This window comes from Ursus americanus, chromosome X (genome assembly GCF_024610735.1).
Source record: "Ursus americanus isolate L20-20 chromosome X, mUrsAme1.1.p, whole genome shotgun sequence".
Classification (NCBI taxonomy): domain Eukaryota; kingdom Metazoa; phylum Chordata; class Mammalia; order Carnivora; family Ursidae; genus Ursus; species Ursus americanus.
In genome coordinates, this window is record NC_142164.1 from 38,896,778 (window position 1) to 38,919,331 (window position 22,554).

Below are 22,554 nucleotides of genomic sequence, written 5' to 3' on the forward strand. Positions count from 1 at the left end.
GTCATACAGAGAAAGACACATACCATATGATTTCACTTACATTTGGAATCTAAAAAACAAATAAAAAAGCAGAAACAGACCCATATATATGGAGAACAAACTAATGGTTGCAGAGGGTAGTGGGATGGGAAGGATGGAGAAAATGGGTAAAGGGGAGTGGAAGGTACAGGCTTCCACTTATGAAATGAATAAGTCATTGGGATGAAAGGTACAGCATGGGGAATATTGCCAATGGTATTGTACCAGTGTTGTATGGTGACAGGTGGCAGCTACACTTGTAAGCACAGCATAAGATGGAGAGTTGTGGAGTCACTGTGCTGTACACCTGAAACTAATATAACATTGTGTGTCAACTATACTTCAATAATAAAGAATAAAGAACAAAAGAGTATACAGTAAAACACAATGCCTATCACAATAAAGTGCTTGAACAGTAATCATTTCTGCTACTACTATTATTACTATTATTAATTATTATCTGTTTCTTTTGGAAAAGGAGCCATACCTCCCCAGCCCCTTCTGATGGTGATTACGGAATGGCTTGGCGAGGAGTGTGACACATTCACACAGGGAATGGAATTTCTTCAAGAAAGATTTCCTAGAGTTGGAAAAGCAAGGATGACACAGTGGGCAAAAGAAACTGAATCAACCATAAATAAAACTGGGAAGTGTGTGACATTTATTTGTGATATTGCCCTTCCTTGCCTGGGTCATTACCTCCAATTTAGGCTCTTACTGATATGCCCCAACCAGGGCTGGCATGTTGTTTGCCAATGCTCCAGAACGTTCCCCTCTCCTTTTCTCACCACCGAAGCTTGCTTGTTCTGTATGTTCCAGACTCTTGGGAACGATTCAGAAACTAATTTACTAATCTGAGGTCAAATGTTAACAGGCTGCTACTAGCTTCCTGTTTCCTCATGAGAGAGACTGACTTTCGTGAAATTTGCAGGTCTGGGTGGGGTGGGGGAAAGGCGGGGCAGTTCTTTGGTCAGAGAAAACTTTCCCATGCTGCATAGGACAACTGCCTACTCAGCCTTTGGATGGAGTGAGCCTTGAAGAGAAGAAAAGGAAAACCAAGTGGAATGGGCACATCCTTCTCAGTAAACTCCTTTGATGTCCTCAAAGTGCTAACAACCACAGTGAACACTACAAAGTTGCAGCCATCCCCTTTAGCATTCACACCCATTGTCACAGTCTTTTTTGATGTTCTTTTGAGGCTTCCCCAACCCCTGCCTGCCTCATATCCAGAGTCTGTTTCCACCTGCAGTTACCACCAGCTGGTAGACTAAACTCTAGAGCTTCCACCACCTTTGGGCCTCCATTCCAATTGTAGGCCTGCCTCTCTCCAGTCACCTACCACCAATGGGCATTTCTCGATCATCTACCATATGTAAGATCCTATCATTCCTCCTGGCTACTAGTGAGATTGTGTAATGTGTGGGGCTTTATGCACTGTGCCACTAGTTATCTCACAGAAGGAGATTGTTTGGGCTATTTCCCCAAGAAAAGAGATAGTTTTCAATTGATTTACACACCTGGTTCCTTTATAAAAAAAATGTGCAAACGCTAGGATGATCAACCATCCTGGCTTCCCCAGGACTGAGGAGTTCCCTGGGATGTTCATAGAATCAAAAGTATAGACAAACCAGGATAGCTGATTACCCTTAAACATTTATTGTCTGCCCAGTTTACCTAGCACAACTTTAGGCACTGATGGATTGCCTTCTAGGTCAGCCTTAAATGAATCCCAGGGCAAGTAATGTTTCAAGGCAGATATGTGCTGGTAAATGTTTAACAACCAGATCTCTGGTGGGAGTGGGGGGATCTCTATATGTAGCATTTGCTGATTTCTGTGGTCTAAACACTCCCACCATAGCCAATTTCAAGCTATCAAGGTGATGTCATTGAACGTGGAATAGAGAAGAGATGCAGCGTAGAACACCATCATTTAACATTCTGCCACAAGATACAATAGATGTGAATAACCTCAAGAGCACAGATGATAGTAAAATGTAGTAAAATAATTAGGAAGTAGTGAGTTTAGAGTATTTATGATCTTTATTTTAATAATTTAATTGCAAATTTAATCATTTAATTTCTAATAATGGCTTTAACAACTGACTTGCAAAATTCCTGAAAATGTAACCACCAATAGTCATGAGTCAGTATGAGCCAGTTCCAGCATGTCATTGAAAAAATCCTGGGAAAGTCACTCCTTTTCACCATGCCCATGTCTTTCCCAGGGGTATGCCACAAAAGATTGAAAACCCACCATTTAATTTATTCCTTTAATCTGAGCTCTGCCGTTGATATACTAAGGAGAGTAAGACCAAGAATAAGGACACCTAAATTCTAATCCCAGTCATACGAATTGGCTGTGTGATCTTGCCCTCTTTGGACCCCAGGTTCCTTATCTGTAGAATAAGGGGATTAGCCAACTGGTCTTCTTAAATGAATCTTTCAGACATGCTTGTGTGTGTGTGTGCGTTCATGCACGCCCACGTGTGTGTTTATAGCTCTGTTAAGGTATAATTTACATTCAATAAGCTAGATGTATTTAAGAAGTACAATTTGATGAATTTTGACTGAAATCACCACTACAAACAAGATAATGAGCATATCCAACACCTCCAAATATTTTTGTGCCCCTTTATTAAGGCATCCCTTCCTCTCCCCAACTCTGTTGCTAGGTAACCACTAATCTGCTATTACTATACTTCGAATTTTCTAGAATTTTATAAAAATGAAATCATATAGTACATAAGTATTCTGTTCTTATATTTATTATTTCCTTTCTTCTGCTTGTTTTGAATTAAACTTGTTCTTTTTCTAGTTTCTTATTGTGGAAGCTGAAGTCACTGATTTAAGATCTTTCTTTTCTAATGGCTGTTTGGTGCTATAAATGTCCCTCTAAGCACTGTTCTAGCTATATCCCACAAATTGGTATGTCTCATATTGTCATATCATTCAGTTTAAAATACTTTCTAATTTTCTCTGAGACTTACTCTAGAGCCATAGATTATTTAGAAGTGTTATTTATTTTCCAAATATTCAGAGAATTTTCCATATATCTTTCTTTTACCGATTTTTAATTTAACTCCATTGTGATCAGAGAACGTACTTTATATGACTCAAATCCTTTAACTTTATTGAGACTTGTTATATGGCAGACATGTGGTCTATCGTGGTAAATGTTCAATGTGCACTTGTGAAGAATATGTTTTCTGTTGTTGTTCGGTTGAGTGTTGTGTAGGTGTCAAATAGGTCAAATTTATTATTTGTGTTGTTCAAATCATCTTCTTGCCTATTTTCTGTCTCCTTGGTTTGTCAATTATTGAGAAAGATGTTGAAGTCTCTAAAATTGTATATTTGTCTATTTCTCCTTGCTCAGCCAGTTTTTGTTTCATGTATTTTGAATGTGTTATTTAGGTGCATATATTTTTGGAATTGTTATGTCCTCATGATGAGTTAACCACGTTACTGTTATAAAATAGCCCTCTGTATTTCTGGTAATATTCTTTGATTGCAATCTGCTTTCTCTGAGAATAATATAGTCATTCCAGCTTTTTAAAAATCAGTGTTAACATGGTGCATCTTTCCCCTATCTTTTATGTTTAACCTATTTGTGTTTTTATATTTAAAGTGGGTTTCCTATAGGCAGCACATGGTTGAGGTTTTTTTTTAATTTTGTATTCTACCAATCTCAGCCTTTTAATTGGGTTGCTGTGAGACCATTAAATTTAGTATGATTACTGATATGGTTCTGTTTAAAACTACCATCTTGCTATTTGTTTTTTATTTTTACCAACTCTGCCTGTTATCTAATGTCTGAAAACTGCCTTTTTATATATTTTGCCCATTTTTTGAGTTGTTAATGTGGGAAGATGAATCCATTCACCGTTACTTCATCATTGCTGAAAGTAGAAGTCCTTCATGTTTTTTTTTCATAGATTTGTTATTTATACGTGTGCCAAATATGTTCTTCCAGTTAATCACTAGTCTTTCCATTTTATTTATTTTTCTCATAAAAAGATTTTTAAGTTTGAGGTCAAATCTTTCATTCTTTTCCTTTAGGTTTCTGTCATGCTTATAAATGCCTGCCCTGTATTTTCTTCTAAACTGTCATGTTGGAAAAGAAGAAAAATAATTCCTTAGTATAAATCAGTTTTATTTTTAACATCAAGTTTATTAATTATAAAATTAATACAAGCACATGGTAAAAACATCAAGTAGAACAGAGGGCTATAGATAAAAATGGAAATGTTCTTTCCTCTTCTCTCAGTGCCCTTGCTTATCAAATTCCTCTTGACAGAGATAACTCCTGTTAGCAATTTCTTGTATACATTCTTCCACACATATTCTGGACATATACATATACATGTATATTTATGCTTTTGGATACAAACAGGACACACACAAACACACACACCCACACACAGAGAGTTGTACAATCTTTCATTCAATATTATATCCTTGAGTTCTTAATGTGACTGAGTGTTATCAGATGTTTACCAGACTGACAGAGGGACCAGGGCAGTCAGAGAAGATGGTAGGGGATGTGCTCAAGAGAAGGCATACTCATCTCTGTAAAGCCAACACTTAGCACAAAACCTGGCACATAATAATTCTCAATAAATGTCTTAAATAACTAAAGGGAAAGAACTTGAGAAAACTGGAAACAAAGTGCTATCTTGACCATTCTTCTCAGGCCAGATGTGGTCTCCTGACTGAAAGTTACCATCTCCCAGGGTAGCAAGGAACAACACGTGATGATGGATGAGGACATGGAGCAGCTGGACCTCTCACTTGCAGTAACTTCCCACTATGTGTCTCTTTCTCCTGCTAGCTTTACTATCTCCAGCACGCACATTTCGTTCAAATGCACAGTTAACACTGACTACACAGCAGGAAAATCTGGGAGCTCAAAGACTACACAGCTGGGTTATATTACATTTATACACTCCTACCAACAGCCACCATTACAGTACCTACTGTGTGGGGGTTGGCACCATGTTGAGAACAAGAACAGCCCGGCAAAGTTAATGTTAATTTATCTCCAGTTTACAGATGAGAAGATAGAAACTGTAAGAGTCTGAGTGACATATTTAGGGTCACAGAGCTAGTCAAGTAGTTTCCAGAGACAACTCTACACCTTAATCAGGTCAGCCTACCTTTCTGTCCATCCCACACCACATTCACTCCTATTTCGTGGCCTTTGTGCTATTTTCTTTGCCTGGCATTCCCTCCCTCCCCTTGTCTCATCTGGTGTTCTGTGGAAGCTAAGCAGAGAGAGAAACATGGGGTCGTGTAGGATCCATGCTAGGCTATGCAATATGTTGCCAGGGGTGAGGAGTGAGTCGGCCATAGGAGTCCATGGACAAGAACAAACACAAGGGGTAGGTATTAAAAGTTCAGAAAGGGAGTTGAACCTGGGAAGTGGAGAGCACCCTTAGGAGCCTAGGATGCAGATAGTGCTGCAGCTCGAGAAACTCTACTGCCAGCACTTCTCTCTCCCTAGGCGCTTTTGGTGAGCTGCTCACAAACGCAGCCGTGTTGCCTGCGGCCTTACAGCCACGAGCCAGTGTATCTTCCCTGTCTCAATCCTGCTCATTCTCAAGGCCCACATCAAGTTGCATCTCCAGGAAGCCTTTCCCTATCAATCCAACTCACTCCTCTCTCTTTCTCTTGTGAACTTAGTTTTACTTAAAATCAACACCATAAGATAGAACATGTGTTTGTACGCCCTCTTGCCCTTTAATCATTTCAAGTATCTTGTTTCTTTAAGTTGATTCGTTCACATCTTTTTGCTATTGTTTCCCTACCCGGTCTGGGTATTGTATAGCCTGGCTAGATTCCAGTCCCAGTTCTCTCACTAAAGAGCTGTGTGACCTAGAGCTAGACACAACCTTCTCTGAGCCTCATCTCCCTACCTTTGAGGATTTCTGTGAAAACACAGTAAACTTTATAACACAATATATGAATGTAAGGTATTATTGCTGAAGACGTTTGAACTAAAGTGCTTCTGCCTTTCACAACCTACTTAGTGGATGATTCTATGTAAGAAATAGCTATCACTGCCACTTGCTTCACACTAGGGTCCTCAGCAAAGGTTAACAGGACTAGAACAAGAATATTGCACAACTGTTAATGATGGTGCCAGGAGGGGGGTCTATATGCAGCTGATTCGGGGGCTCTCCTTGAAAACTACCAGGTGATTCCAGGCTTGCTCATTTTTAAAGCTTCCATTTTTCTGAATGTTTCTTCATGTAAATGATCCATGTCAATGCTATGAAAAATGAAAAGAATCTTGTGTCAAGTCAAGCCAACAGATGCCTTCACTAGTTTTCCTATCCTCAAGGATAAGATTCCCATTCTACTTGCTCCCTAGCACCACTCAGTTACTTCACGCCCTCTGCCATCTACCTCCTCCCTCAGTCTTGGCTCCTCTCCTTGAGAAAATGCTTCACTTCTTCTTGGATTCTCACTCTCATCCCTCTCTGCCTTTGTCCAAGGCCCTGCTGCATTACTCCATTAGTTCTTGCTCCTGTATATGTAACCTCTTCCTCTCTATGGGCTCCTTTCATTCAGCCTACAAATTTGCCTATCCTCAACAAAGCCAAGAAGGAAAAAGAACAACCCCCTCCTTCCTGCAATTCCACAAGTCCTCCCAGCTACAGCCCCACATCTCTTCTCCTTTCCACAAACTTATCTATCTATCTATCTATCTATCTATCTATCTATCTATTTATGAGAGAGAGAGAGAGCAAGTGAGCAAGCATGAGCACGGGGGAGCAGACTCCTTGCAGAGCAGGGAGCCCGACGTGGGGCCAGATCCCACGACCCTGAGATCATGACCTGAGCTGAAAGCAGACGCTTAACCGATTGAGCCACCCAGGCACCCCCTTTTCACAAACTTCTTGAAAGATTCATCTCTGCTCCTTCTCCCCCTCCTCATCTCCAATCTCTTCAAGTCACAGCAGTCTGGTTTCCAGCCCCACCACATCACTGAAACAGCCCTTGATAAGAGTCACCTATGGCCTCCTAATGACGAAATCCAATGGATATAGGTTTCAGTACTCATCCTTTTGGCCCTCTCTGCTGCACTTGACACTGTTGAGCACTTCTTCCTTGAAACTCACTTTTCCCATAGCTTCCAGGACACCATTTCTCTCCTGGTTTACTCCATCGGTTTTCCTTTCCATACTCACCTCTTAAAAGTTGGTATTGCCCAGGGCTAATTCCCCAGAGATGTTCCTCAGAGGTTCTTCTCTTCTCACTCTCCCTAGAGGATCTCATCCATTGTCATGGCTTCAGCTATCATCTCCGGGGCACACTCCTATATCCAACTGCCCACCTACTAGAAAACTTCCCACAGTGTCCAACAGGCACTTCAAACTCCACATGTGTGTCCCCAATTAAAACCCATTGATTACAAAAGAAGGTACAAGATCTTTCAAGAGTGTAGTGAGGTAAAGATTTTAGTTTTTAATGGATAGAAGCTAATCTTTACCTAGCAAAGTGAAATGAGTAACCTTGCTAATTATGGAATTGTAGGGTAAGTAGATATTTAATACCATGGAAGTGTAACAAGACCTTGAGAATTTTTTTGAGTGACTTAGCAAAAGTTGCCTTACCTCTTGATGTGTAGGGCTCACTGTTGGGCAAGAGGTGGGCCAATATGCTTAGGAAGCCCAGAGGTCTTCTGGGAGTTAAGAGACCAATTACTCTCAGCCCCTTCTTCCCAAATTTAGAATTAGGAACATACATCAGGGTGAGTTAGGGGCCTTTATCCAAGGCCCAGTGCCTGGAAAAGGCACCAAGGACCATAAAATAAAATTATCTTGAAGAAAGGAAAAGGCTCAAGGGTACCTTTGTGGGGTAAGGGTATGTCTCCTATATATGTACACCTGTGGCTGATTCCAGGACCTCCTCTAGACCCAACCACCGTGACACATACAATAATGTAGGGAACAATGGCTGCATATTTGCATGTGGACTAATATATCTGTAACCTCAGAGCCCAAGTATGATGGTACTGCAGGGCTAGCAGGGCTACCAGACGAGCCACGGCATCACTGTCTAATAACCAAACTTCTGAGGGACTGGTTCAGATCAGTTCTTCAGATCAGCCTCCTGTGGCAGTGAGAAATGACAGCAGCAGTGCACTGACTCTCCAACCAACTTTGGAAGCAAAACTGGCTCTATCTCGGGGGGCAGTTTTAGAAAGGTGAGGATGGGCCTCAAAATGGACCACTACTAGAGTATGTGAGAGAAAGAGAGCAATGACTAAGTTTGTACTCAGAATTCTGCTAACAGGTCTTACTAACCACATACGGCATACAAGGCCTTGCCTACCCCCTCAGTCTCACTTCTCGACACATTCTGCTTTGTACTTTATGCTCTAGCAAGAGCAAACTCCTTGGATATTTCCTAACCCTTTCCCCATCAAGTACCATAAACCATGCAGTTTATTGTCTGGCTGCCTTGCTCATGCTATCTCCTAAGCGTGGGCTACGCTTCTTCATCTTTACCCCCATTTCTCCTGGCAATAGTCCTGAGACTTCACACAGGTGGTCCGTCCTCCAAGAAGCTTTGGGCTGGGTGAGTTGTCTCCTGCCAGGACTCCCTTAAGACCACATGTTCACCCTATTGCATTCTTCAGTTTATGTGCCTGTCTCTACCACTAGGCCCCCTGGCCCCTGAAGAGCATAGATTATGCCTCATGTCTTATTCACTCTTGTCTCCTAGCACCTGGCACACTTGCCTAGCACATAGCAGATATTCAGCAAGTACTTGTGGAATGAAGGAAGGTGAGCTCTGCCACTATAAGGCCACAGGCTCTTTTATTCCTTGACCTTCTGAATGTCTAGACACGTAGTCTTTATTGAACATGTCATTAACTGTCTCCTTTCCTTGCCTACAGATGCTCTAAATTACTAATTGGTCTTCTATATGTATTTACTATATGCAAAGCACTGAGCCGGAACTTTATGGGGCGGGGGCGAATACAATGAGGAATAAGATTCAGCTCCACACTCAAACAGCTCTTAGAAAATACCCTTCTTCCTCCAGTCTTTGCAATTTCCAGCTAAGACTCCCCCTTTTAGAAGGCTCTCCTGGAATTACAACCCCTTTCAATCCCTCCACAATATTAAATCACCCATAATTTCCTTTCACCTTACTTGGGTAAGTATATATTTCTATTAGTTATAGTGTTGTTTGTCTTATATATACTCTAACAATCAAAACTGATTTGAGGTCTGTGAATGGTGTCTATTCTGTGTGTGTGTGTCCTTTATTTTGTATTCTGAGTTATTACTGCACATTGTTATCAACTTGTCAACTGACAAGTTACAAGGGTTTGAAGGCTGGCCTGAAAACACAATGGAAGCACATTGGTTAAAAGGCAAAGAGCAGCCCTTTTTCAGCCGGTCCCCCGAGTCGAGCTGGATAGGTACCAGACCAGCCTAAACAACCACGGAATCAGCATGAGACACAGGAAGATGCATCTGGATCTCTACAAATGAATATCTCCAGTGCTGAGTATTGAGGTACGAAGCGGGGAGCCCTGAAACCACGCACAGATATCGGAAGATAAACGGAAGGGGGAGGGAGCTGCCGCATTCGGGTGCCGGGAAGCGGTAGCCACCTGCACGGGAGAGCGGGCGGGCTTGCGGACCAACACCCGAGAAACAGCAGACTGAGACCGTGAGCCGGAAGCACGCGCCAACAGGCATCTCGCGGAACTCCGGAATCCCAGTGTGCTCACTGGATTCAGACTGAGACCAGGAGCTCCAGGAGCACTTGCGGGGGCGGCTGGCGGCGTTAGAAACACAAAGGACAGAGACACGCCGGCCCTGGAAGTGACGGCTGGGACACAGGGTGTGGGGCACACATCCCGGGACGCTGCAGGGTTGAGCAGCACCAACGGTAACAGAGTTAAAGTGGCCAGAACATCAGTGGAGAATGGGCCGCAATCCCTCTGTTCTGTGACAGAGGCTGAAATTCGGCCGCTGCTGCTCTGACTCTCAGAAGAGGCACAGCAGACCGCCAGGGAAAGCCGCCAGAGAACAAAAGCCTGGAAACACCGGCTCACAGTGTGCCCATCCCCAAACCCCCTCGCAGGGGACACGGAGACTCTACCCAAACAGGGTTGCCTGAGTATCGGCGTGGCAGGCCCCTCCCACAGAAGGCAGGCTGAAAAATCAAGAAGCCCACATCCCTAAGATCCCTATAAAACAAGGGGCACGGCCTGGGACCCAGTCAATAATTTGGGCTCTGGACAACCCTGCAACCTCTCTTCATCAGAATGACAAGAAGGAGAAGCCCCCCCCCCAGAAAAGAAAAGACAGTGAGTCTGTGGCCTCTGCCACAGAACTAATGGATATGGATGTAACCAAATTATCAGAAATGGAATTCAGAGTAATGATGGTCAAAATGATGAGTAGAATTGAAAAAAGTATTAATGAAAAGGTTACTGAGAATATAGAATCCCTAAGGACAGAAATGAGAGCGAATCTAACAGAAATTAAAAATTCTATGAGCCAAATGCAGGCAAAACTAGAGGCTCTGATGGCCAGGGTCACCGAAACATAGGAACGTATTAGTGAATTGGAGGATGGGTTAATAGAAGAAAAAATGAAAATAGAAGCTGGTCTTAAAAAAATCCACGCCCACGAATATAGGTTACGGGAGATTACTGACTCAATGAAACAATCCAATGTCAGAATCATCGGCATCCCCAAGGGGGTGGAGAAAAACAGAGGTCTAGAAGAGATATTTGAACAAATTGTAGCTGAAAACTTCCTTAATCTAGCAAGGGAAACAAACATTCGTGTCCAAGAGGCAGAGAGGACCCCTCCCAAACTCAACCACGACAAACCTACACCACGTCATGTCATAGTGCATTTCGCAAATATTAGATCCAAGGATACAGTATTGAAAGCGGCTAGGGCAAAGAAATTTCTCATGTACCAAGGCAAAGGCATCAGAATTACGTCAGACCTGTCTACACAGACCTGGAATGAGAGAAAGGGTTGGGGGGGGCATTTTTAAAGCTCTTTCAGAGAAAAACATGCAGCCAAGGATCCTTTATCCAGCAAGGCTGTCATTCAGAATTGATGGAGAAATAAAGACATTCCAGAATCGCCAGTCATTAACCAATTTCGTAACCACGAAACCAGCCCTACAGGAGATATTACGGGGGGTTCTATAAAGGTAAAAAGGCCCCAAGAGTGATACAGAACAGAAAGTCACAGCCAATACAAACAAAGACTTTACTGGCAACATGGCATCATTAAAATTCTATCTCTCAGTTCTTAGTGTCAATGTAAATGGTTTAAACGCTCCCATAAACGCCACAGGGTTGCAGATTGGATAAAAAGAAATGACCCATCCAGTTGCTTTCTACAAGAGATTCATTTCGAACCCAAAGATGCATTCAGACTGAGAGTAAGGGGCTGGAGTACCATCTTTTTTTTTTTTTTAGATTATTTATTTATTTCACAGAGATAGACAGCCAGCGAGAGAGGGAACACAGCGGGGGGAGTAGGAGAGGAAAAAGCAGGCTCCCAGCGGAGGAGCCCGATGTGGGATTTGATCCCGGAATGCCGGGATCACGCCCCGAGCCGAAGGCAGACGCTTAACGACTGCGCTACCCAGGCGCCCCTAGGGGATGGAGTACCATCTTTCACGCAAATGGACCTCAAAAGAAAGCTGGGGTAGCAATTCTCATATCAGATAGATTGGATTTTAAACTAGAGACTATAGTTAGAGACGCAGAAGGGCACTATATTATTCTTAAAGGAAGTATTCAACAAGTGGATATGACAATTATAAATATATATGCCCCCCACAGGGGAGCAGCAAGATACACAAGCCAACTCTTAACCAGAATAAAGAGACATATAGATAAAAATACATTAATAGTAGGGGACCTCAACACTCCACTCTCAGAAATAGACAGAACACCCTGGCAAAAACTAAGCAAAGAATCAAAGGCTTTGAATGCCATACTCGATGAGTTGGACCTCATAGATATATATAGAACACTACACCACACCCCAGAACCAAAGAATACTCATTCTATTCTAATGCCCATGGAACATTCTCAAGAATAGACCATGTTCTGGGACACAAAACAGGTCTCAATCGATACCAAAAGATTGAAATTATCCCCTGCATATTCTCAGACCACAACACTCTGAAATTGGAACTCAACCACAAGGAAAAATTTGGAAGAAACTCAAACACTTGGAGACTAAGAACCATCCTGCTCAGGAATGACTCGATAAACCAGGAAATCAAAAATCAATTTAAACAATTTATGGAGACCAACGAGAATGAAAACACAACGGTCCAAAACCTATGGGATACTGCATAGGCAGTCCTAAGGGGGAAATACATAGCCATCCAAGCCTCACTCAAAAGAATAGAAAAATCTGAAATGCAGTTTTTATATTCTCACCTCAAGAAGCTGGAACAGCAACAGAGGGACAGGCCTAATACACTCACGAGGAAGCAGTTGACCAAAATGAGAGCAGAAATCAATCAATTAGAAACCAGAAGTACAGTAGAGCACATCAACAGGACTAAAGCTGGTTCTTTGAGAGAATCAATAAAATTGACAGACCACTGGCAAGACTTATCCAAGAGAAAAGAGAAAGGACCCAAATTATTAAAATTATGAATGAAAAAGGAGAGGTCACGACCAACACGAATGAAATTGGAAGGATTGGGGCGCCTGGGTGGCACAGCGGTTAAGCGTCTTCCCTCGGCTCAGGGCGTGATCCCGGCGTTATGGGTTCGAGCCCCACGTCAGGCTCCTCCACTATGAGCCTGCTTCTTCCTCTCCCACTCCCCCTGCTTGTGTTGCCTCTCTCGCTGGCTCTCTCTATCTCTGTCTAATAAATAAATAAAATCTTTAAAAAAAAAAAAAGAAAAAAGAAATTGGAAGGATTATTAGCAACTATTATCAACAGCTATATGCCAAAAAACTAAGCAATCTGGAAGAGATGGAGGCCTTCCTGGAAACCTATAAACTACCAAGACTGAAACAGGAAGAAATTGATTTCTTAAACAGGCCAATTAATTATGAAGACATTGAGTCAGTGATAAACAACCTTCCAAATAACAAAACTCCAGGCCCGGATGGTTTTCCTGGGGAATTCTACCAAACATTCAAAGAAGAAATAATACCTATTCTCCTAAAGCTATTTCAAAAAATAGAAACAGAAGGAAAGCTACCAAACTCATTCTATGAGGCCAATATTACCTTGATCCCCAAACCAGGCAAAGACCCCATCAAAAAGGAGAATTACAGACCAATTTCCCTAATGAATATGGACACCAAAATCCTCAACAAGATCCTTGCTAATAGAATCCAACAGTACATTAAAAGGATTATCCATCATGACCAAGTGGGATTCATACCTGGGATGCAAGCATGGTTCAACATTCGCAAATCGATCAGCGTGATACATCATATCAACAAGAAAAGACTCAGGAACCATATGATTCTCTCAATAGATGCAGAAAAAGCATTTGACAAAATACAGCATCCTTTCCCAATTAAAACCCTTCAGAGTGTAGGAATAGAAGGTACATTTCTCAATCTCATAAAAGCCATCTATGAAAAGCCTACAGCAAATATCATTCTCAATGGGGAAAAGCTGGAAGCCTTTCCCTTAAGATCAGGAACACGACAAGGATGCCCACTCTCGCCACTATTATTCAACATAGTACTAGAAGTCCTTGCAACAGCAATCAGACAACAAAAAGGGATCAAAGATATCCAAATCGGCAGAGAAGAAGTCAAAATGTCTCTCTTTGCAGATGACATGATACTCTATATGGAAAACCCAAAAGAATCCACTCCCAAACGATTAGAAGTTATAGAGCAATTCAGTAACGTGGCGGGATACAAAATCAATGCTCAGAAATCAGTTGCATTTCTATACACGAACAACGAGACTGAAGAAAGAGAAATTAGGGAATCCATCCCATTTACAATAGCACCAAAAACCATACGTTACCTTGGAATTAACTTAACCAGAGACGTAAAGGACCTATATTCTAGAAACTATAAATCACTCCTGAAAGACATTGAGGAAGTCAGAAAAAGATGGAAAAATATTCCATACTCATGGATCGGAAGAATTAACATAGTTAAAATGTCCATGCTACCCAGAGCAATCTACACTTTCAAAGCTATCCCGATCAAAATACCAAGGACATTTTTCAAAGAACTGGAACAAACAGTCCTTAAATTTGTATGGAACCAGAAAAGGCCCCGAATCGCCAAGGAACTGTTGAAAAGGAAAAACAAAGCTGGGGGCATCACAATGCCGGATTTCGAGCTGTACTACAAAGCTGTGATCACAAAGACAGCATGGTACTGGCACAAAAACAGACACATAGACCAATGGAACAGAATAGAGAGCCCAGAAATGGACCCTCGGCTCTTTGGGCAACTAATCTTTGATAAAGCAGGAAAAAACATCCGGTGGAAAAAAGTCTCTTCAATAAATGGTGCTAGGAAAATTGGACAGCTACATGCAAAAGAGTGAAACTTGACCACTCTCTCACACCATACACAAAAATAAACTCCAAATGGATGAAAGACCTCGATGTGAGACAGGAATCCATCAAAATCCTAGAGGAGAGCAGCAACCTCTATGACATCGGCCAAAGCAACCTTTTTCATGACACATCCCCAAAGGCAAGAGAAACAAAAGATAAAATGAACTTGTGGGACTTCATCAAGATAAAAAGCTTCTGCACAGCCAAGGAAACAGTCAAAAAAACTAAGAGGCAGCCCACGGAATGGGAGAATATATTTGCAAATGACACTACAGATAAAGGACTGGTATCCAAGATCTACAAAGAACTTCTCAAACTTGATACACGAGAAACAAATAAATCAAAAAATGGGCAGAAGATATGAACAGACACTTTTCCAATGAAGACATACAAATGGCTAACAGACACATGAAAAAATGTTCAAAATCATTAGCCATCAGGGAAATTCAAATCAAAACCACACTGAGATACCACCTTACGCCAGTTAGAATGGCAAAAATAGACAAGGCAAGAAACAAAAATTGCTGGAGAGGATGTGGAGAAAGGGGATCCCTCCTACATTGTTGGTGGGAATGCAAGTTGGTACAGCCACTCTGGAAAACAATGTGGAGGTCCCTTAAAAAGTTAAAAATTGAGCAACCCTATGACCCAGCCATTGCACTACTGGGTGTTTACCCCAAAGATACAGACATAGTGAAGAGAAGGGCCATATGCACCCCAATGTTCATAGCAGCAATGTCCATAATAGCTAAATCGTGGAAGGAGCCAAGATGCCCTTCAACAGATGACTGGATTAAGAAGTTGTGGCCCATATATACAATGGAATATTACTCAGCTATCAGAAAGAACGAGTTCTCAACATTTGCTGCAACATGGATGGGACTGGAGGAGATAATGCTAAGTGAAATAAGTCAAGCAGAGAAAGACAACTATCATATGATTTCTCTCATCTATGGAACATAAGAACTAGGAAGATCGGTAGGAGAAGAAAGGGATAAAGAAAGGGGGGGTAATCAGAAGGGGGAATGAAACATGAGAGACTATGGACTCTGAGAAACAAACTGAGGGCCTCAGAGGGGAGTGGGGTGGGGGAATGGGATAGACCGGTGATGGGTAGTAAGGAGGGCACGTATTGCATGGTGCACTGGGTGTTATACGCAACTAATGAATCATCGAGCTTTACGTCGGAAACCGGGGATGTACTGTATGGTGACTAACATAATATAATAAAAAATCATTTAAAAAAAAGGCAAAGAGCAAGAGAGACAGGAAACAGTGTAATAATTTACAATAAAAAGCAAATAATGGCATGCCATCACAAAATAATTTCTCCTCACTGTCACTTAAGACCTTTGCTGAAGCATACACACTATACAGTGCTACCACATTAAATTACTCAATATTTGAAGAAACATTAGGATTGATCATTAAGCTTATTCCAACCTGTTGACAATATAGACTGCAGTCACCTCTTTTGAGAAAGACACCACTGAATGAAGGTCCCTAAATCTCCGAGGCTCATCATGTCGTGAATGATTCTCTTTTTCTGGGCAGTAATCACCACACTTTCAAGCCTTTGAAACTAACATACTTCACTTTGCTAGTAGAGAACCAGCTTCTGTTTCAGCCAGACTTGTAATCAGGCCTTTATGTTGTTTTCATTTACACTTCAATCTGTTAAATTGGCTTTGAAATGTGGAATTTTTGCACTCGGCCTTTATTTTCCATTATGTGTTCCAGTTCTGAATGCCAGAAACGAATGGCCATTTGGTCACTGGTTAGCTGCCAACACAGCATAGCTATATCCTAATTAAGAGTGACTTTGTGTGTCATGCCAGCCTGCTGAGCTGGCAGATGGACATTGACCAGAAAAGGTCAAGACCTCCACTTCCTATAATTGCATCATTACAGCTTCATTTCCTTGAGTCTTGAAGACTCTCAAATGTAAATATTACGACCCCTGGCAAGTATAAGAAGAGAAAAGGGAAAGAATGTAACATTTATGGAGAACCACCTATGTGCCAAAGGTTGTACTAGGTACATTTATGATTAATGTTTTACTTCATTCAATCCCCCTGTTAATACCAGATAGTCAGGTACTAGTATTGGCTCCATTTTATAGACACGGATACCGAAGTTCAGGGAGGTTAAGTAAGCATGGTCATGTAGCTAGTGGATGCTAAACCCAGTATTTAAGCCAGACCTAACAGCATCTAGGCCAAAGATACAGACATAGTGAAGAGAAGGGCCATATGCACCCCAATGTTCATAGCAGCAATGTCCACAATAGCTAAATTTTTCCTTTTTCTTTTTTTTTTCCTATACTATGGTACTCTTTTTCCTATACTATGCTGCTTCTCTTAGCAGTGAGATCCAGTGCTGCCTGTTCTCTGCCTCTAGCCCTGCCCCTGTGTCCAAGGAGGAAGCCTACTGGTTATTTCACTTACTTTGATATTTTGCCTAGGCATGGCTTGCCCTCAAATTTTCTTCTTTCCTCATGGCAATGGGCTATGATCAAACCCAACATGTCTGTCTTGACCCCCTCCCTCCCACATCCCCCGCCATAGTAACTTACTAGAATGTCTGTAGTTTACATATTGGCTGAATCAGTGAATCACACAGCATTTGCACTCCAAAATCCTTGAGGTCGTTTCCACTTAGGTCTAGCAATGTTAGGTTCTCATTTCTGTTGAGGACAGAGGCAAGGGCTCCACAGCACGCATCTGTGAGATGACATTCTGCTAACCTATGGGAATTTCAAGAAAGAAATCAGTTTTACCCCAAGTTTCACAGTGACCCTCCATTTCATATAGAGCCTGGAACAAGAGCCCAGTGAGCAAAGAGTCGCTGTGTACTTACCACAAGGTCTGCAGTTTGCAGGAGAGGTGTTTCAGCCCTTCACACAGCACCTGCATACCCTCATCCCCTAAGGCATTATCACTGAGGTCAAGGTCTCTTAGGTACTCATTGGTGTAGAGTGCATTGCATAAATCCTGACAACACTCTCCAGTCAAGTGGCAGGTCCACAACCTGCCAGGAAGTAAGGTAGAGAAGGCTGGCATCATTTCATCTGCGCTGAGTTACTTTAAGAATTCTGTTTACCCACTAGAAAAACACATTAGAAACTCAGAGTATCGTGTAAAAAAAAAAAATCCCTTGGGCCAGGGCCAAGCAGAGATTGTAGAGAGGGGAACATTTATTCTCCCTAAATTATTTGGTTCTTCATTTATTGCTTCCTTGGAGATTCAATCACCAGGCCAAAAAATACTCATTTAATTTTAAGAGTTGCTGAAACATCAGGAAACTCTGCCTGTGGCTATAGTCCATGATACTTATGCCAGATCCTTTAACTGACAGGCTGTTTTAATCCTTCGCACAGCAATTTCAGTCCCAAATCTTCAATTTTGTTATTAATTAGAAGCAGCCTTGTCAGGCTCCGAGTGGAGCTCAGGACTTGAGCGAGGGACTCACAACAAGCTGCAGAAAGGGAACATTCAGAAAGCCTGGAGGAATGGGGATACCAAGGTGGCTGTTAACCATGGAGTCCTACTGAACCTCAAGTGCCCAGGCCCGTGAGAAAAAGGATAAGCAGACACTTACACAAGATTCTCGAGAATACCCTTTGCATGCCGCAGACTTTCACAGAGATGCTGTACTCCTGTGTCCCCCAGGGCATTAGCAAATACAAGCAGCTCTTTTAAAGTCTGACTCACTTGCAAGAAAGGAGAGAGCTCCATACAGCTAGCATCTGTTAGGTAACATGTGCTCAAGCTACCAAGAGAAAAAGAAGAAAAATCAGCCACTGCTGTCTCTTAGCTTTCTGAGAATGTTTTCCTAGCCTCCCTTCGAGTTCCAGCTCCTGGCACACCTCCTTCACAAAGCCACCTCCTGAGGTCTCCAGCGCACAGCGACCTCCTACCTTTCCCTGGGCTCATCTGGCATTTTTAAATGATTCCACAGTGTTGGGCATTTCATTACACATTGAACTGTGTTGTTCTCCAATTGGTTCATTGTGTCCTTAAGGGCAGCCTTGCCACTTGTCCTTCTGATAACTTTACCCATATCTAATTCAGTGTTGGGTGCATTGTAAATATTCTTAATATTTAAGTAGTGTCATTCCTGTAAACACACAAGATGGCTGTATACTGGAAAGAGCAGGAGATTTGGAAACAAATTTTGGAGTCATATCTGACTATACCACTTTTGAGTGGTGTGACCTTGGACAAGTCACATTTCCCTGTGATCTTCAACTTCCTCATCTGTACAACAGGGATTTAAAAAAATCTATCTTATATGGTTATTGGAAGGAATAAATTAGGTGAAATAACTTCTCCCAAGCCCAAGCATAGATCCTGGCACATAGAAGGCATTTGACAAGTTCAATAGTCATAAGATGATGCCAGACAGTTCTAAGAAACTTACTCTAGCTTTTCCACTTTACAGTTGGAATGTCTGAGACCTTCACAAAGATACTTCACCCCTGTGTCCCCCAGGGGATTTTCACTCAGGTCCAGCTCAGTGAGGTTTGGATTGCAAATGAGAACAGAGGCAAGATACTTACAAACAACCTCTGAGCTTTCAGGGAGAAGGCTAGCACACAACCTGGAGAGAAAGAAAGATGAACAGAGACAGAATTGCTGCTTTATTATCTTACTTACCCCCTACCCACTGTACCTCATGAGCAGAGAAAATAAAGGCCCACCCATACAAGACTGCCAACCTTGACAATGTCACAGCCTCCAGGGGAGACAATCATACTTTGCTCCCACAACACTGTGTCCCCCAGTAGGAACTCAGTAAGTGTTGACTGTCCCTCCAAAAAAAGTGTTGGGACCTAATCTCATTTTAACTCCCTGCATGAATTTAGAATTCTATCTCATAGCTTCTTTCAAACCCCATGGGAGAAATGGTATACTTTATAGTCAAAGGATCTAAAAGTCCATTATTTATTAATTTTCCATCCTTAGAGACCCAGCCTACCATCATCATCCATGTAATATTACTTCCTTGGGACGGGAGAGTGGTTTTTACCAACCTTCCTGTCTTCTCAATCTTTGTTTGTCTGTATTAAGTAGTCCAATTTCTTGAATCCCATCAACTTTTTCTTCTATCACTTTCAAGAATTTCTATGATAGAGACTATAATCTTTGAGTCCTCAATTTTCTCTTGAGTTACCAGGCTCCAACCTTAGCCTTGAAGAGGGCTCATAAGTACACATGCCTATATCTCCCCAATTCAGAAATTTTCAAAAAGAGGCATTTTGCAGGGGGGAAGGGTCTCAAAGGGGATTTTAGAAAGCTTTAATGTTAAAGAGCTTTTGCTTTAAAAAAAAAAAAAAAGACCCACATATAGGTGTGCCTGGGTAGCTCTGTCAGTTAAGTGTCCAACTCTTGATCTCAGTTCAGGTCTTGATCTCAGAGTCATGAGTTCAAGCCCGGCATTGGGCTCCACACTGGGCATGAAGTCTACTTTTTTTTTTTTTTAAGATTTTATTTATTTATTTGACAGACAGAGACAGCCAGCGAGAGAGGGAACACAAGCAGGGGAAGTGGGAGAGGAAGAAGCAGGCTCCCAGCGGAGGAGCCCGATGTGGGGCTCGATCCCAGAACGCTGGGATCACGCCCTGAGCCGAAGGCAGACGCTCAACGACTGAGCCACCCAGGCGCTCCTTGAAGTCTACTTTAAAAAAATAAATAAACCCACATATATATTGTGTTGGTTAATTGTGTCACATTGGCTAGCTCATATATCCTGATATTTGGTCAAAAATCATTCTAGATGTATCTGGGAAGGTGCTTTTTAGATGAGATTAATATTTAAATCAGTAGACTTTGAGTAATTTACCCTATAATTTGGGTGGGCCTCGCCTAATCAGTTGAAAAGTTTTATAGAAATAGACTGACCTCCCAGGGAAGAAGAGAGAATTCTCCCAGCAGAATGCCTTTGGACTTGAACTGCAACATGAGCTTTTCCCTGCGTCTCCAGCCTGTTGGCCTACCTTGCAAATATTGAACTTGATAGCCACCATAATCCACATGAGCCAATTCCTTAAAATAAATCTTTATACAGTTGACCCCTGAACAACACAGGTTTGAACTTCATGGGTTCACTTAAACACGAATATTTTTATAAATACAGTACAGTACTGTGAATGTATTTTCTCTTCCTTATGATTTTCTTAACATTTTATTTTCTCCAGTTTACTTTCTTGTAAGAATATGGTATATAATACATATCACATACAGAATATTTGTCAGTCAGTATCAGTTAAGGCTTCCAGTCAACAGCAGGCTTATTAGTAGTTAAGCTTTTGGAGGGTCATATTTATACATGGATTTCTGACTGTGGGGGGTGGAGTTGGCGCCCCAACTCCTGTGAGGTTCAAGGGTCAACTGTATATTTATATACATCTTATTTGTTCTGTTTCTCTGGAGAACCCTAATACATATATGATAAACTTTTTTATTAAAATCACTGCCATGGACTTTGAAGTCAGATACATGTGGGTTCTGAATTGTGCCTTTGCCATGTTATTTGGTCTTATGACCTTGGGTCCCTATTTCCTTATCTGCTATAATGGAGATAATAATCTGAAACCTCTCAGAACCGTTGTGCAATTAAAGGAAATCATGGATACAAAGCAGTCAGCACAATACTTAGCACAAAGTGACTGTTCAATAAGTGTGGGCTATTACTATAGTCATCGATGTTATTGTCGCTTACAATGAAAATTCTTTTCCTAAACTTGTTGCATAGGAACAATTTTAGGGACTGTCCCTTTTATTCTTCCTTTCCATGATTCTTTGAAATGTGTTTTGATTATACAACATCCATCCTGAGTTGCATATTTAAATTTTTTTTCTTGCAGCAAGGAAACTAATAGTTACAACTTACTTGAGCTTCTGTAATTTGCAATTTGGATCTTTTAAGCCTTCACAAAGCAATTTCAAAGCTGAAGCTTCCAATTTTGTTTCACTAAATTCCAGATCAGTGAGCCACTGACTGGTACTGAGAACAGCTGCCAGTGCCCCACAAGAAGCAGGAGAGATAAGGCATCAGTACAACCTTCAAAGAAGAAAAGAATGACCTCATTATCTTGTTCATGCTCTACCCTCATGCAAACAGAAATTGACCAAAAATGATACGAACACAGACAACAAATTCTCCTGCTATCAGTTACCTCAATGTCTGTAAGATACAGTTTGGCTGTTTTAATCCTTCACACAGAAGCTTCATTCCTGAATCTTCCAGGGTATTTTTTACGAACTCCAAATCTGTCAAATACTGGTTAGTTTCAAATACTAAAGAGAGGTCCCTACCACAAGAAGCTGTGAGATGGCAGAAAATCAGTCTGTGTGGAGAAAAAGACATTTTAGAGAAGAAAACAGGACTCTCTTTAAAGGTATCTGTTTGTACCTTACTGATGTAATGAACTCTTTCAATCCACACAACAATTCATTTATTGGGTGCTTACCACTGTGCCAGATGCTGAAAACACAAAAGTAATTAAGACCCAGACCTGGCCTTGAAAAGTACTGCAAGTGATATGCACAAGGTATCATGGCGACACAGAAAGATGGCACAATTCAGCCTATCTTGGGGTGGGAGTTGGAGGATCAAGAAACACTTATAAGAGAAAGACATACTTGAGTGCTGTTGTGAAAGGGGAATAGAAATTGAACAGGAGGATGAAGAGAATGGGAGCAGGGAGAACAGGAGGAGCCCAGGGACAAGCCACTCATGGAGCAGCTTGGGCAAAGGCCAGAAGACAAGTGAGAAGATGCTTTGTTTGAGAAACTGCCAATTACAGCTGACCCTTGAACAACTCAGGGGTTAGGGGCTATGACCTCCACACAGTTGAAAATCCGCCTATAACTTTTGACTTCCCCAAAACATAACTACTAATAGCCTACTGTTGACCAGAAGACTTCACAATAAAACAGTCAACTAACACATGTTATATGTATTATATAC

The 22,554-nt window shown here is 41.7% G+C and overlaps 1 protein-coding gene across 1 annotated transcript in view; it reads right to left on the reverse strand.

The window, feature by feature from the left end:
* Window positions 1-4,215: 4,215 nt before the first annotated feature.
* The window catches only part of LOC123793853 (NACHT, LRR and PYD domains-containing protein 12-like), a 33,340-nt gene continuing 15,001 nt past the window's right edge, over window positions 4,216-22,554 (reverse strand). The window contains 8 exon segments of the mRNA XM_087859542.1: window positions 4,216-6,286; window positions 17,156-17,326; window positions 17,440-17,610; window positions 17,913-18,083; window positions 18,181-18,351; window positions 19,003-19,182; window positions 21,475-21,645; window positions 21,761-21,931. Of these exon segments, the coding sequence (XP_087715668.1) occupies window positions 6,205-6,286; window positions 17,156-17,326; window positions 17,440-17,610; window positions 17,913-18,083; window positions 18,181-18,351; window positions 19,003-19,182; window positions 21,475-21,645; window positions 21,761-21,931 (1,288 nt within the window). The 3' untranslated portion in view covers window positions 4,216-6,204.